This window comes from Sylvia atricapilla, chromosome 3 (genome assembly GCF_009819655.1).
Source record: "Sylvia atricapilla isolate bSylAtr1 chromosome 3, bSylAtr1.pri, whole genome shotgun sequence".
In the NCBI taxonomy this organism is placed as follows: Eukaryota; Metazoa; Chordata; class Aves; order Passeriformes; family Sylviidae; genus Sylvia; species Sylvia atricapilla.
The window spans coordinates 86436689-86450687 of NC_089142.1; the positions used below are offsets into that span (position 1 = coordinate 86436689).

The window sequence follows — 13999 nt, forward strand, 5'->3', positions numbered from 1 at the left end:
TACATCACTCCCACTTAAATCAGGCTGCAAAATACTGGATAAAGGTAACAAAGGAAGAAAAATTGGGAAAAAAATAAAGAACCAATATTGATGTAAACAAAAATGCTTGAGGAGAAATTGGAAAGGATTTGATCATACCTATAAACATCTCCACAGAAAAAAAAATCTGACATTCTGTTTCTCATAGAAACTATGATTCTTTATTTAACTTACAGAGCAATTCTAAAGATCTCACACAATAAGAAAGACTGAAAGACATGTTACCATTTGTCCCTCAAATTATACCAAATGGAATAGCTAGAACTTCTAGCTTCCACCTGTTAAGACATTTGACTAATGTTCAGCTTGTAGTCAGAAAACACACAAAATATGTTACAGAAATGAAGTGAATACTCTACAACTAGTCAGCTTTGCATCTGCATTACTGGGGAACAGCATGTGACTCCCACCTCCCACAGTACGGACTGCATCTTGAGCTACCACAAAGTTGGAAATCTGGTTGTCCATCTCTAGCCTTGCATCTGATGTGGATGAACACACTGAAACTTGTACTGAGTGCTGATGCTGCAAGTTAACTATGCCATTTACACAGCCTTTACAGCTAAAGGAGATAAACTAGGGGGAAAAAATCCCAACAATGAAAAGTGATTTGGGGAGAGATGCATAAAAAGAAGCTTGGTCAAGAGAGGCAATCTGCTCTGCTATCATGAGACCCCTACCTGGAATGCTGTGTGCAGCCCTGGCATCTACAATATAAGATATGGTTCGATTGGAACAAATCCAAAAAAGGGCCATGACAATGGTTGGAAGGCTGGAAGACCTTTCCTATACAGAAAATCAGAGAGAGTTGGGTTTTTCAGCCTGGAGAAAGGTCAAGGGAGGACTTACTTAGACCCTTTAAGGGATGTTTTTAAGGGGGTTTTTAAGAAAGACAGAATGTTATTTTTTTTACCAGGTCCTATAGTGATAGGATATGGGGTAATGGTTTTGAAGTAGAAGAGGGAGGATTTAGATTACATATAGGAAGAAGTTCCTTACTGGGAGGGTGGCAAGACTTTGAAACAAGTTGCCCAAAGATGTTGCAGATGCCCTACCCCGAATTATTCAAAGAAATCTGCAACCTGCTTATATCACTGAAAAGCTCTCGCTTCAGACAAAGAAAAGTTTGCACTAAGGAAACAACATGGTGGGTCTGATTAAACTTTTAAAATCTGTGCTCCATTCTCCCAGGTCGATGGCACCAAAGAATTTTTCAGTCCCTACCCAACTTCACTTCCTGCGAGCATGGCTGCTGCAGTTCCATCAGCTAAGACAAAATATGACTTATTACTTAGATTGAAATAAGCTACAAAAGCAGTCTGACCAATGGGAGAGTGGCACATGGGGGTTTTGAAACCCCTAAGACACCATACTTTTGCAAATACCACTTGAGCAGCCCAAGATTTCTTTTCTGAAGCACTTTGGGTTTTTAAAGGAGCTTCAGCCTTACTAAAATTCAACAGGTTCTTCAGCAATAATTTAGTACCTAAATACAAAGCTCTGGAATCACATTTGAAAACAGAGGAGGACAAGTTCTGTCTGAGTAAAAGGAAGTAGTGAATGCATGGAATGAAACACAGTGCTGAGGATCAGAATCAGCACTACAAACATGGGGACAGGAATCTAGTTCTAATCTTGTCCGATGGATTGAACACCCATTAGCAGCTGAAGCACAGTCAGGTCTATTTATGTAATATATTTGTTTCGTGGGAAAGAATTCAGTTTGTAATGTGCAAAACTGTTCCTTTATGTGAATCACAATGTAAGAAGTGGGGATGACAGATAAATGGACTTCATAAATACATTTCAGATCCAAACTAGAACGCTGACATGCATGCACCCTTTTGCAAATACGTCTGAGTTTCAGAAACTATTCCCTTGTGTTAAGACATCTAATATGGCACAATGTACAGTCTTAGCACACAGAATTATAATTAAAGATTGCATGCACTGTTTTTCCAAAAATAAAGATTTTAAGTTTGTTCACTAATAATTTATTCACTTAGTGAACAAATGTGTGGGAGGCTTAACATTAACCAGTGCTATCCATACACTGGCTGTTCGTAAAATCCACGAAGACTGATAGAATTAGTTTCTAATTCAGTCCTTGATCCATGGCCTTCTACCAAAATTCTAAATGAAAACAGAGATACAGCACATTCATCTCTGAAAAAAGAATGAGGGGCTGTTAAATCTACAAAGATTTCACAATTTGCAAGGTGGTGATGAGAGGTAAGAAGAGCACTTGTATTTCACAATACATTCTCAACCTAGTCTTTCCTCTTCAGCCTTTGTTAAATTCATCTCATCTTTCCCTGTCTTCAGTGAATTCTTCACCAGACTTAAGGGAGGAAAAGTTGACAACACAGCTTATGTCAAAACTGTAACTATGGGAGGAAGAGGAATGGTTTGCTGTTGACATTGACCCATTGGAAACTGATCTGCAGAAAATGGACATTAACTACAAACAGGAGGCTTGGGCTTCTATGACTGAGGCCGAAGTGTCAAAGACTTCCTCTGTGGATACACCTTTCAGCTACTTCCAAGAGACTTACTTCAAGAAACACGTAATTAAACTTTAAGAATAAGGAAGCTATCCAGCATAAGTTTCAGGAAGTCTTACTTCCTAAAGGAGCTTTTTGCAAGTCACAAAAAAACCACTTTAATACAACTCCTCAGTGCCTCTGTCATACAGGCGGAGAAAGAATTACTAAAAGGTTATATTAAATATGAAAGCCTAACTTGGATGGAAGACTGTAAGCTTTAGAAGGCAATTGGTCAAATGTCTCTTAAACACTCAGCTAGCATTGAAAATACTGATTGACTGAAAGTCATCTCAACTGGAAAATTAAAGGAATCTCACATATACGCACACATAGATGTGTGACTTGTCTGCATATGTCAGTAAGAACTGGTATAAATACAGTGATAAACAAGATTGACAACATGAGGCAGGATTACATCACAGAACTGCTGTCTTTCAGCATGTTCTAGCTTGGCTTCCTCACTGTCATATGCTATTTTTTAACAATGCTCATGAAAATTGTCTTGTTAATGCCAATTTGACATTTTCCAGTAAAACACAGTTCCATATTCATGACCATCATATGTATGCTTTTGAAGGACTTAATCCATTTTATTAAAATATAATCTGCAAGATGGAAATATACTCTTCCTATTTCCTTCAAGTAACTGAGTGACTTGTCGCATTGCCTTAAAGATGAGAAGGTAGATACATTCCACGGTTTCAAAACATAAATCAGAGGCTAATGTGAAAATAATCCAAGACAGTTGTTGTGAAGACTGTTTGTTTTACATTGAAAAAGGACACAACATTCATCTAATATCTTGAAAACTCAAGAGATTTCCAGAAGAAGACTTCCCAACTCGCATTTTGCTGCACCAAAATATCCAAAATATTTTTAGAGCCAGAGTACAGCACATGCCTCTTCAACTCCATTCTTTAGAAACCACCTTCTTTTCATACTGAAGTTTACAAAGGGATTGTAAGGGACTAACATAGAAAACCTTCTATCTCTGAAAATAGTCTCTGGGATCTTGTACAGCTTTAGAACACAGTTTAAACAACGTCTAGGCAAAATGCCTTAAAAACTAGGCTGTTAAGCAGAACTATATTCCTAGTGGACTTAAAATATATATGTATATAAGACAACGTTCAGGCTAGGAAGGACAAACTTTTCGACATGAACTAGGGAGAAACTACTCTGAGGCAGAGAAATGGAGAACTGGAGAGAGCTGCAGTGCCTGTTAGCCTCCATTTGAAAAGCAGTTCTCAGAACAGCTGATCACATATGGCTGGCTGAAAAACTACACCAGCCTGTGCTACTGAAGAGCACAAGAACACTTTCTCATACACATGCCTTGCAGAATTCTGGTCTAAGTTGCAAGACCTGCATATTCCATGATAACAGAGTAATTTTAGCTTTGATTCAGGCTTCATTGCTGGAAGAAGTTTGTTTGTTTCTATGGAATCTATCTGACAGAAAAGCCATTGCTTGCATGAAGGCAGGACTGCCAAAATGATTAGGAAACATACCAGCTCAGCCATTATTCAAAGAAAATGTGTTAGAAGTCTTCTACCTATGTTAGAAGTCATAGAATAAACAAAGACTGTTCCCACCTGTGAGCTTGATGAAGGTCAGAGCTAGAACTCTCCCAAACACTTCAAGCCCTTCGGACTATAAAGCACCAAATTGCAGGAGCCCCTTGTCCATTCATTCAAGATCCAAGTAAGCAGCATTAAAATAAAATACTTCTTACATTCAGTGGTCTGTTTCTAGTCAACATCCACATGTACCAGTGAGGTAGATATTTTTATCTTGTTTACTTCTAAGTAAAAGAAACTACATCACAGAGAGGTTGAATCCCTGTGGGGAATCAGTATCACGCCAGGAACTGAAGTGAGGCATTTCTGACTTCAGTTCTTGGATTGTATTTCTATATGATTTATGAGTGGGTGACAAAAATATGAAAACAGATGGAAAGTTTGACTTTTTGTTGTGTAAAGTAAGTGAAAAAAAATGTATTACAAATATTCAAGTAAAGCACACCAAGCATTGTCAGGTACACTCAGATTAACACCTCCTAAGTAATGACTTGCCTTTCTTCCTTTACCTAAAAACTTCACTTTTATTACTACAGAAGACAGTTCTCTGAGCAAGTGAACAGTTCTCATTTATCCTGCAATCTGACTGTTTTTCACATCTAGTTGGCACTGAAAGCAGATTTTCTAATAAATTCCCATTGCTTGCACTAAAGACTTTGAGCAAATGCTCTCCATATAATACACTTGACAAACAAGTAACTCACCATCAGTAGCTTGAAGGCTGTATGTAAGGCCCAGTGCCAGGTAACCCTTTGCTAGGGACTCTCCAGCATCCTCACCCAGGTCTATCACCATTTTAGCAAAGTGTTCTCCTTCTTCCAGCTGCAAAAGAGGTAGGTTGAGACTTACAGGCATTTTCTCTATATTTGCTCCAATAAAATTTAACATTAAGCTTACCTGTCAGTGATCTGAGAGCCATTCACACAAGGGCTCTCAGTGATCCCAGAGAACACTCATAAAAAGGAGAATGTAGAAGGGCAGATTAGCAGACCTTGGTGCCCATGCACAGTTTTGAGAAAAGTTTGGGTTTTGCACTCCAAACTCTTTCCAGATGTTTAAGATTAATCAAGGATACTATCTTATTTTATAGTTCCATTCAGACACACTTCAATCACTCAGCCTTAAATGCAAATACTGGATCAGCTGGACTACTTATATGCTACCCTAGTAGAGCATTGAAAGGTCTAACAGGTTTCTTCCTTCAAAGGAAGAAATTTCTGCATCTTTTGCAAAGAAACAATTTCCTTGAAAATCCATTTTATATGGTGGATAGTAATTAGAGGAGAGAGCAGTCACGATCTTTCAGGATCAGCCTCCAAAATGATGAAATATGTAAGCTAGGTCTCTTCTACTACATCACAGACTGCTCCCCACACCTTCCTTTCAACACATACCTATCAGCATCTGTAAAATCTGAGTTACTGGTAATTTTAAACAAAAAGAGTAAGTTAAGTATTTTATTACAGAATGGAGTGTTTCTAATTTCTAACTTTAAACTCTCATTAACCTCACTTACCCATTTTAACAAGAAAAGACTAAGACCTGTGTACTGTATATACCTTGAAAGGTGTAAGCTGGACAGACATTGGCAAAACTTATAAATAATGACTGAAAGACAGAGCCTACAGGAAGGTCTCATTTCTGTACAAGAGAGTATGCAGATCCTGACACCCATAATCAGAGTCATCCCTAATCAAGAAGCAGACACCACTACACTATCTGACAAATCCTCCTTTTGGAAACTTTTATTGCATCACAACTGAGATGAGGTTATTCAATTTTGAGAAGTACTTATTTTTGTTTGAAATCCAGCTAGTTTAGACGCAAGTACTGTGGACATGTGCCCTCTCAATACTCAGCTTTGTCAGACTTCAGCACCTCATGGCTCCTTAACACCTAAAATGACTCACCCATAACAATCTGGAATTAAAATGCACCATCAGACAAGATATCTGCCTTCTGCAGTGATTGGATGATATGCTACCTATGAACAGAATCTATTTGACTTGATGTAGCATCCTGTCAATGAGCCTCCTAGTCACACCACTTGAAAATATTCAGGTGACAATATTAACTGATGGCTCCATAAACAAACAACCTGGGATATATTAGATGACATCAAGCAAAAGAAGAAAACTACTTTTAACACAAACCCTAAGAAAGGCTGAAAAGTGCAAATCTTCACTGTCTGGATTTCCTCCTCACTGGTGCAATTCCCTGAGGCCATAGAACTCAAACTAGATGTAGAACAATTTTTCCCCAATTTCTAAAACCTCAGATCAGTCAGTCCAATGACCAACACATATGTTATCATCAAGCCCTTTCCTGACAGCACTGTGAAAGCATTAGTGTTGCTCATTGCCCCGTCAGCTGTGATTGTGGAGGCCACTGACTGACACAGAACCCCTCCTCCACAATACTTGGACTTGCCAATTAAATTGCAAGGCCTGTCTTTGAGGTATAATCCAAAGCCTATCAAAACCACTGGTAATATCCCTCACCTACTTCAGTAATGTTCAGATCATACCAGGAAGACTGATTTATTTCAGGAGATTTCTTAACCTGTCAGTAGCCCTACCAACTTCCCTGCCACATACTGAAATGTGTTCTGGACCGGAGCCTAGGACAATGGAAGAAGTGGCCCATGATTTACTACACAGAAAAAAAAGCCCAAAAAACAAAACACACAAATGAACAACAAAACCCCCTCCTATGCAACTATAACTGAATTCTTCATCTCTCAGAAACTTTTATGTAAGACATGAAATCTCTGCAGCCTGAAAATTCATTACGCACCTCTTTGCCACCATAAACAGCTATATTCCCATTCTCTTTCTTCATTTTTTTCTCCTCTATATACACACTTTCATCCAAGAAATCTCCATGAGACAAAGAAGAGAGCTATACAAGGAATTCTAATGACTAGTGAACAAGAGTAGGGGTGGGTAGAGAGTATGGAAAAAAAGATTAAATGAAAAGTTTGAAGCTGAAATGAAGACATGTAAAATTGGAGAGATTTTGCCCCATTTGTTTCTCTGAATGGTCACCTGATGGTAATTCCAGTATCTGACTGGAAATATCTATACTGCATAAATCAGTAGTGCACCATTCAGCCTTCCTGGCTGCCAGTTACCCAGGGCCACCTAGGTCTATATCTGTCAGTATCAGATTAATCTAATGAATGAATAATTAAAACCATAACTTTTCAGAGTGGCTGAAACAGCACTTCTAGCACATTCTTGTAAACATTTATTCATACTAAACACTAATGGCACTTTGACCAGCCACAAAGATTCTTATGAATGCAAACTTGGGTCAGCTGAAGTCTGCTTTGCAAATAAGTGGCCTCACGAACTCCAGCACAGCTGGTTCTGTTTATGAGAACATTTACTTTTCCTTCTTACAGCACTGAGACACTTCCCCTGCCAGCCCTGCTGTGGCAGCCATCTGCCCCCTCTTCTCCCATTCTCCTATTCTTCAGTAATTCTGGGCAAGTGTGAAAAGCCAAACCTTTCATTCAGATCACCCACTGTGAGGCTTCAACTCTCAAGTGCATCAGTCTTGCACATGGCCTAGTCAACTGTGAATTGGGAAAGTACTACCTGAAACAGGAATAACCTCCTTGGGACACACTTGAGGTAACCAACTAAACTGCAAGGACTACCAGATTGCAGTCTGGATAAAAGCTCCCTCTCCATACACTCGAGTGTATGTGATCCGCCTGAGCTGAGATCTGCCAGTAAAGCTGAGTCTGTCGGAGTCCTTAAGGAGACAAGGTGTCTCCAGTCTGTATTGTGGAGATGAGAAAGAGAGGAGAGAAGGCCTACCATGTTATTCTCTTAGAAGCAACCACAACAACAACAACAACAACAAAAGTCTCAAAGCCATCCCTCCAATCTGGCCCTTACTGTTCTAACATTTTTCTACATACTTTGCACTGAAAAGCTGGTGGAGAGAAGGGCAGTATTCCATGTTGCAGGCAGAAGTTCCTACCTCTAAGTTCCCTTGCATGGAAGAAAGAAAGCATGGGGGAAAAACAATCAAAGAAAAACTTTCTGCATATTCAACTCCAGCTCTCTAAAGTGTCAGGAGGTACCTGGAACCACTAACCAAGCAACCCCTCTATCACACCAGAAAACAAACATCTGGCACCTGGATAGAGGCTGTCAAACTGTGAATGGACATCAATGAGATGGTAATACTCTGGAGCTGATTGGAGTTTTTTTCCCTTTCACTTCCTCCTTCATATTTGATAGAAAAAGAACAGTTGCTAGCTGTGCTATCCTGAGGGATGTTTCCCCTGGTACAGAGAATGGCTGTTCCAGCCACCACTGTTATTTGGCCACAGGTTTTGGTGTGTGCTGAAGCCAAGCCCGCAGGCATACTGACAAGGGAGTGGAGAACAGCAGGTGCTGTCCCCTGGCCTAATGCCACCCAGCTGGTGCCCAACTGCCACCCAGATTGTTTTTAGAAAAGCTCAAGCCCTATCCCAGTGAATCAACAGCTTGTAGGACTAAGTAGGAATTGCACTTCTCACCAGCACACATTGAGAGTAACTAAGGACAAACAAATCAATGATTTACAACAGAGTGAAAACAGTACTTTATTGTGCCAAAAAAGGGGAGCACACCAAGGAAAAAGCAAGAAATACATCAAATGACACTGGACTTAGGACAGCAGACAAGGTTAATGAAGCAGGTGAATTTGGACACCAGTGACACTGAACAATACCCAAGCACTTAAGAGATCAAAATCCTACAGAATGGAAATCTATACACATGATGTTAACTAGTTGAATTGACCTCTTCTTACCATTTTCATTACACTGGGCTGTAGCTATAGAGACTAATTCAAAGAGAAGAATATAAACATTGTGAAATGAGAATGATAAGAGGAAAAATGCACAGGAAGAAAGTGGTCTAATGCAAAGGTTTCGTCCCACAGCTGTTTACAGAGCACAAAACCAATCATGTTAGGTATGTCAGAAAAAAAATCCTGTGCTTTCTATTGCTGGTCTAGTCAGCATTTGCTCTCTGTGTCACCCCTGTTAAGCCCACCAATTTAGTCTGTGTAAATTCAGCCCCCAGCATTTAGGAATACTCAGGCCTTTCTTCCACTGTTGCTAGAGCGGTTTGTTCACACAGGTGATATATGGAAGATTAAATTCTTGGTCATTTTTAATGTTTAAAACCCATGCAATTGCCCCAGAACAACAGTGGTGGTGTAATCCAGAACACCTTTCAGAAGACAGAAGAAACACCTAGTAGCTCCTTGCCCTTCCCTGCTTCCTCAGCAGCCTCTCACTGTGGTGATGCCAATCCTCTCGGACGTCCATCAGCAGGCAGAGTAACTCCAGTAACCAGACTAGATTTCATCTTTTAATATTATTCATACTGCACTACGACCTAAGCATTTCCAGGCAACTACAGGACTCCTAAGTGACTGGGTATTATTTGTAGTGCAGGGTCAACAACAGACAAGGGAAGAGAAACACTCTCTGATTAAGTGGTCTGTGAAAGTAATGAATGGCAAGCTGTTACCTCAGAAGTATGCTGCTCTAAATCTACATCCTGCCAATCCTCAACACACACATACACCGTGATGTCCTGACCTCATGGTATGTCTTACTCAGTTTTTTATGACTCCATGCACAGTCTGCCCTGCCCCAACACTTCTTCTCCCTTTCCCTGACTCATGGCATGATCTCTGTCTTCCCAGCAAAGACCTGCAGCAGAGCACTTTGCTATGCATACTAGTTGAAAGACATGAGGGAAATGTCTGAAGTACAGCACCATCCTGAGCTGCAGCTTTTGCCATGGGACAAAGTCCTTTGAAAAGTTTGTATTAGATGACAATATTGGCATCATTTGATGCTACACAAGTTTAGCATACACCACTATTGCTATTACATCAATTACAGAGCAATGAAAATAATAAGAACATGCCTCATGTCTTCCTGTTTTTTGTCAGAGCAGAGTTCTAGAAAATTCAAGCCTATCCTAGGACTAGAGTCCATTTTGCTCCATGTGTATTTACAGTATTTTCAACATGCCTTCATTAAAATTAATGGAGTAAAAGGCAAAAGAAAGCATCAGGGTAAACCTAAATGCCTCAAACAAGGCTGCTAAAATGGGGAAATTCAGTAATTAATGCTTGCCTGTAGGAAGAAGGTCCATTTTTAGTATTTTCACAACACCTGCCATAACAGGATCCAGGAGAACCTAGATTACAAGTGAAATTAACAGTACTGTACTATTAAAATATTGAAAACAACAACTCATACACTGCAACTCAAAGTTACTGCCAAAATAGGCAAGTGAGCATTCAGCTGAGACCATGCCAGGGAAGGCTGCGTGAAAGAGGAAATTGCAGCAAGCCTTTAAGTGAGCAGAACTCTGAATTTATAGTGGAGCAAGGCAAAGCAACCTCAGTATGGACATATTCCAATGCAAGCTACCTCAGCTCTTCTATGGAAATTTAAAACAATACTCTGGCCTACAATAGTCAAAGACTTTACAGTGCATTCTGGAAAGCTAAAAGACAGTGGGGTAAACACAAATGGGCTTTGTGTTCACTTGACAGAATCATCTAGGTGCAAGTTCAGCAAACTGTTGTGCTGAAACCCCAGCTAGCTGGCAGGCTTAGCAGCAAGTTGCCTTAAATGTAATTCTTTTGTAGTAATTCTACTACAAAAACATATAAAACACCTGTGTAATGGTTTAGATACAATATAGAAGTTCCAACTATGCTGGACAGGTCTGACTGTCAGCATCCTGACCATACAAATGCAGTTTACATATGTACATAGTTCTGAAGCTTTTCTGGTCCTCCAAGTCTACCGGCTTAAGCTTTAGAATTAATGAAGTATTGATTTATTGTTTACACTGGATCTGTTTGTTTGTAGTTTTTAAAACCTCTCACTCTGAAAAAGACAGTCAAACACTGCTTATGCCACTCAGTTGTTTACTAGAGGGCCAATCCTAAAAGCTACTGGTTGATGGGGCAGATCATCTCCTGATGTAAGCCAGCACAGTACCCCCAACACGCCAGTGGAGTACTGCCAATTTACATCACTTAATGATCTGGTCATACTGCCACAACAGAAGCTGGGAGAGGCTCAGTTCTCTTCTGCATCAGGCTCTGTTATATATTGATTTGCATGGCACTGTATGAATGCATCCATGTCTTCACTTTGATTTGTTTTGCACTGAGAGATTATTTCATAGATGTGACCAGAGCATCCTCAATGTTGTAAATCACTATAGTACATTTCAATTAATTTTCTGTTTTCCCAGCTCTTAAAGTATGCTGAGACACCACGTACAAAGCCAGCAAAATGAGTTAAATGATCACTAGATTAATCATGAAAGAAACTGTTCTGTGCTTCTCATGACATTCTGTAATTATGCATTTGCATAAATGTTGTGTTTTGGGGTTTTTTTTATTGCTAGTATCTGAAACAATAGTAAAGTACTGCTTGCCCATAGGCTATAAACAAACTGGCTACAGTACTGCACCACACAGCAGACAGATGCAGGACATAAATTAGCTGTTTGGATAAATGGTGATCTGATTTCACCCTTTTCCTGCCTAGCCAGCAATCAAGTACATGGACACATTTCCTAATTGAAAAATAAATCATATTTTATATGTCCTGAAAAGAAAGATGTATTTGAGTATTTGTAACTGCTAATATTTGTCCATTAGACTGTTCCTGTCCCATGTCTATCCTCCTTTCTATTTATACTGGCATTGATCAGCCTGTTCACTTCCAGTTTAAAATTATTCAATTCTGACTTGATTGCCATGTAATTTAAATGCAAATAATTACTGTAAGGATGACATTTAGAAAAACAGCTCTGCTAAGCAGGAAGGTCTTTATTAGGCACAGGAGTCTGCCAGTAATATCAGAAGCACCCCTTTGACTAAGATGTGGGAACCTATCGTTTCAGTTCTTTTAACAGATGATCTAATTTCCCTTGGACTCCCCTTAATTAAAACTCTTCTATACCATCATCAAGTTTGCTATGAGGGTAAAGCATAGGCCACTGACTGAAAGGAAAGGGAGAGGGAGTATTTTTAATTTGGTTTTAGTTCATAAGGCTGTGCTCTAGATAACTGCAGTAAAATTACCCTCTTGTGAAATCATGATTTTATTCCATAATAGCCTCCAGTTCTGAGCCAGAGTCTGACTGAATAACACTGAAAAACATTTCACATAATGAAAAAGCAGTACATTGAAGAAAAAACACTCTTGTTTTGAAATAATCAAACCCAGCTAATTTTTCTCTTCTTCCCTTGGCTTTCCCACTTTTTAGGGTTAGCCAGTTGTTCTATCAGCTCTACCATGTATGAGATGTCTGGACATACTGGACTGCCCAAGCTGGAATTGAATTACAGTCTCACTGTCTTTTCAAAGTAATAAGGTATTTTTATATGCTAGCTGTGCTTTGAAAACTTAATCAGACATACTAAGAACAGCATTCAACACAGCTGTAATGCCTCGCTTTCACACTGTTTTAATATCTCTAAGTATCATAAAAAAATCCTTATTTACTTTATTTTGGAAAAATAACATTCACTGTGAATCTTTTTTTATACCATTGGATGACTTCTAGCCTTCAAAATTTAGAGACTGAGCTGTGGGTACAAGAGAGTTAAATTGTTCCAAATGTAGACCAGATGTAGGTGGGGCAGTTCAGCAAGGATTCCCTGAAGGGACTCAGACTTGAAGATTTTTCCTAGAAAAAGATGCTGCCCAGCTTTTGCTGACTCACATATAAGCTCAACCATTACAGTTTGAACAGTATAGTTCATTCAAAAACATCCATAAACAGACATCCTCCTTGATGGTGGTGTAAACTAATCGAACTCAAGTTTAGCTGCTGAATAGCAGCTTTCATCAGACAGAGACGTAGAAGGTGGAGAGGCGGGGTAAGGGAAAACAACAGCAAATTGGCTTCTACAACTTTTCACCAAGATCTGTACAGATTCTTCTGGTATTTTCTTTCATGTTTTCCCGCATCTGTTTTACTTCTCTTTAGCAATTGTAATCCTTCACTGACTGCAGGGACACCTCGTGGTGAGGACAGGTGAGAACAGCAGGCTGCAGTTCAGTTAATTAAACCAAGTAGAGAAGGAGTGACAGATGTTTCTGCTCCTTTGGATAATCAGAATTTCACAGGCACCAACTTCCACTCCCACTCTGCTTCTGGGGCATACATTAACACATCCAGAACACAAAACACTGACACAGCAACTTCAAGAACAAAGGCCTGAGTTGTCCAGCAGACCTGAACTGTTTAACAGTCCACTTAACACGATTAACTTGTGTCTTCCAGGGGCTACAAGAGTGGCTGATTCAACATAACACTCAGTTGAAGCAGCAGTCCTCAGAACGGCTGTTACAGCTTTTCCCCTCCTCCTTTCTTCAGTGTGCCAGCAAAATACATTTTAATGACTCACTGCAAAATTTCTTGCAGCGATTTTCATTTTTTATAAAAGGCACACGTGTGTATGATTTTTAGCAGGGGTTCCCTTTCTCCCCACTGCAACTACACTGTGGCACTGTCACTGCAGCACCTAATCTGTTACATAATAAGAATTGCATCAGCTTGCTTACCCAGTGCAGTGACCCAATGCAGACCTTGGCAGCCAGGAGAGGAACGGTGGGATCTGTAGGTCTCAGTTTAGCACACTCTTTGAGCACTGACACAGCATATGCCGACTGGAGGGAGGAGTGGGAGAGAGGAGGAGGAAATAAAAAAGGCTGATTAGACAATGTTGTTGAGAGTCCATGCAAAATATTGCAGTGACATGTACAAAGGAGTGCTG

General features: G+C 39.7%; 1 protein-coding gene across 3 annotated transcripts in view; it reads right to left on the reverse strand.

The window, feature by feature from the left end:
• Positions 1 to 13999, reverse strand: part of TTC7A (tetratricopeptide repeat domain 7A) — a 168136-nt gene that overhangs the window by 99418 nt on the left and 54719 nt on the right. For all 3 annotated transcript variants that reach the window (XM_066316054.1, XM_066316055.1, XM_066316053.1), the window contains 2 exons: positions 13788 to 13892; positions 4870 to 4987 (listed from right to left, as the gene is read on the reverse strand). In XM_066316054.1, the coding sequence (XP_066172151.1) occupies positions 4870 to 4987; positions 13788 to 13892 (223 nt within the window). The remainder of the gene's footprint in view (positions 1 to 4869; positions 4988 to 13787; positions 13893 to 13999) is intronic.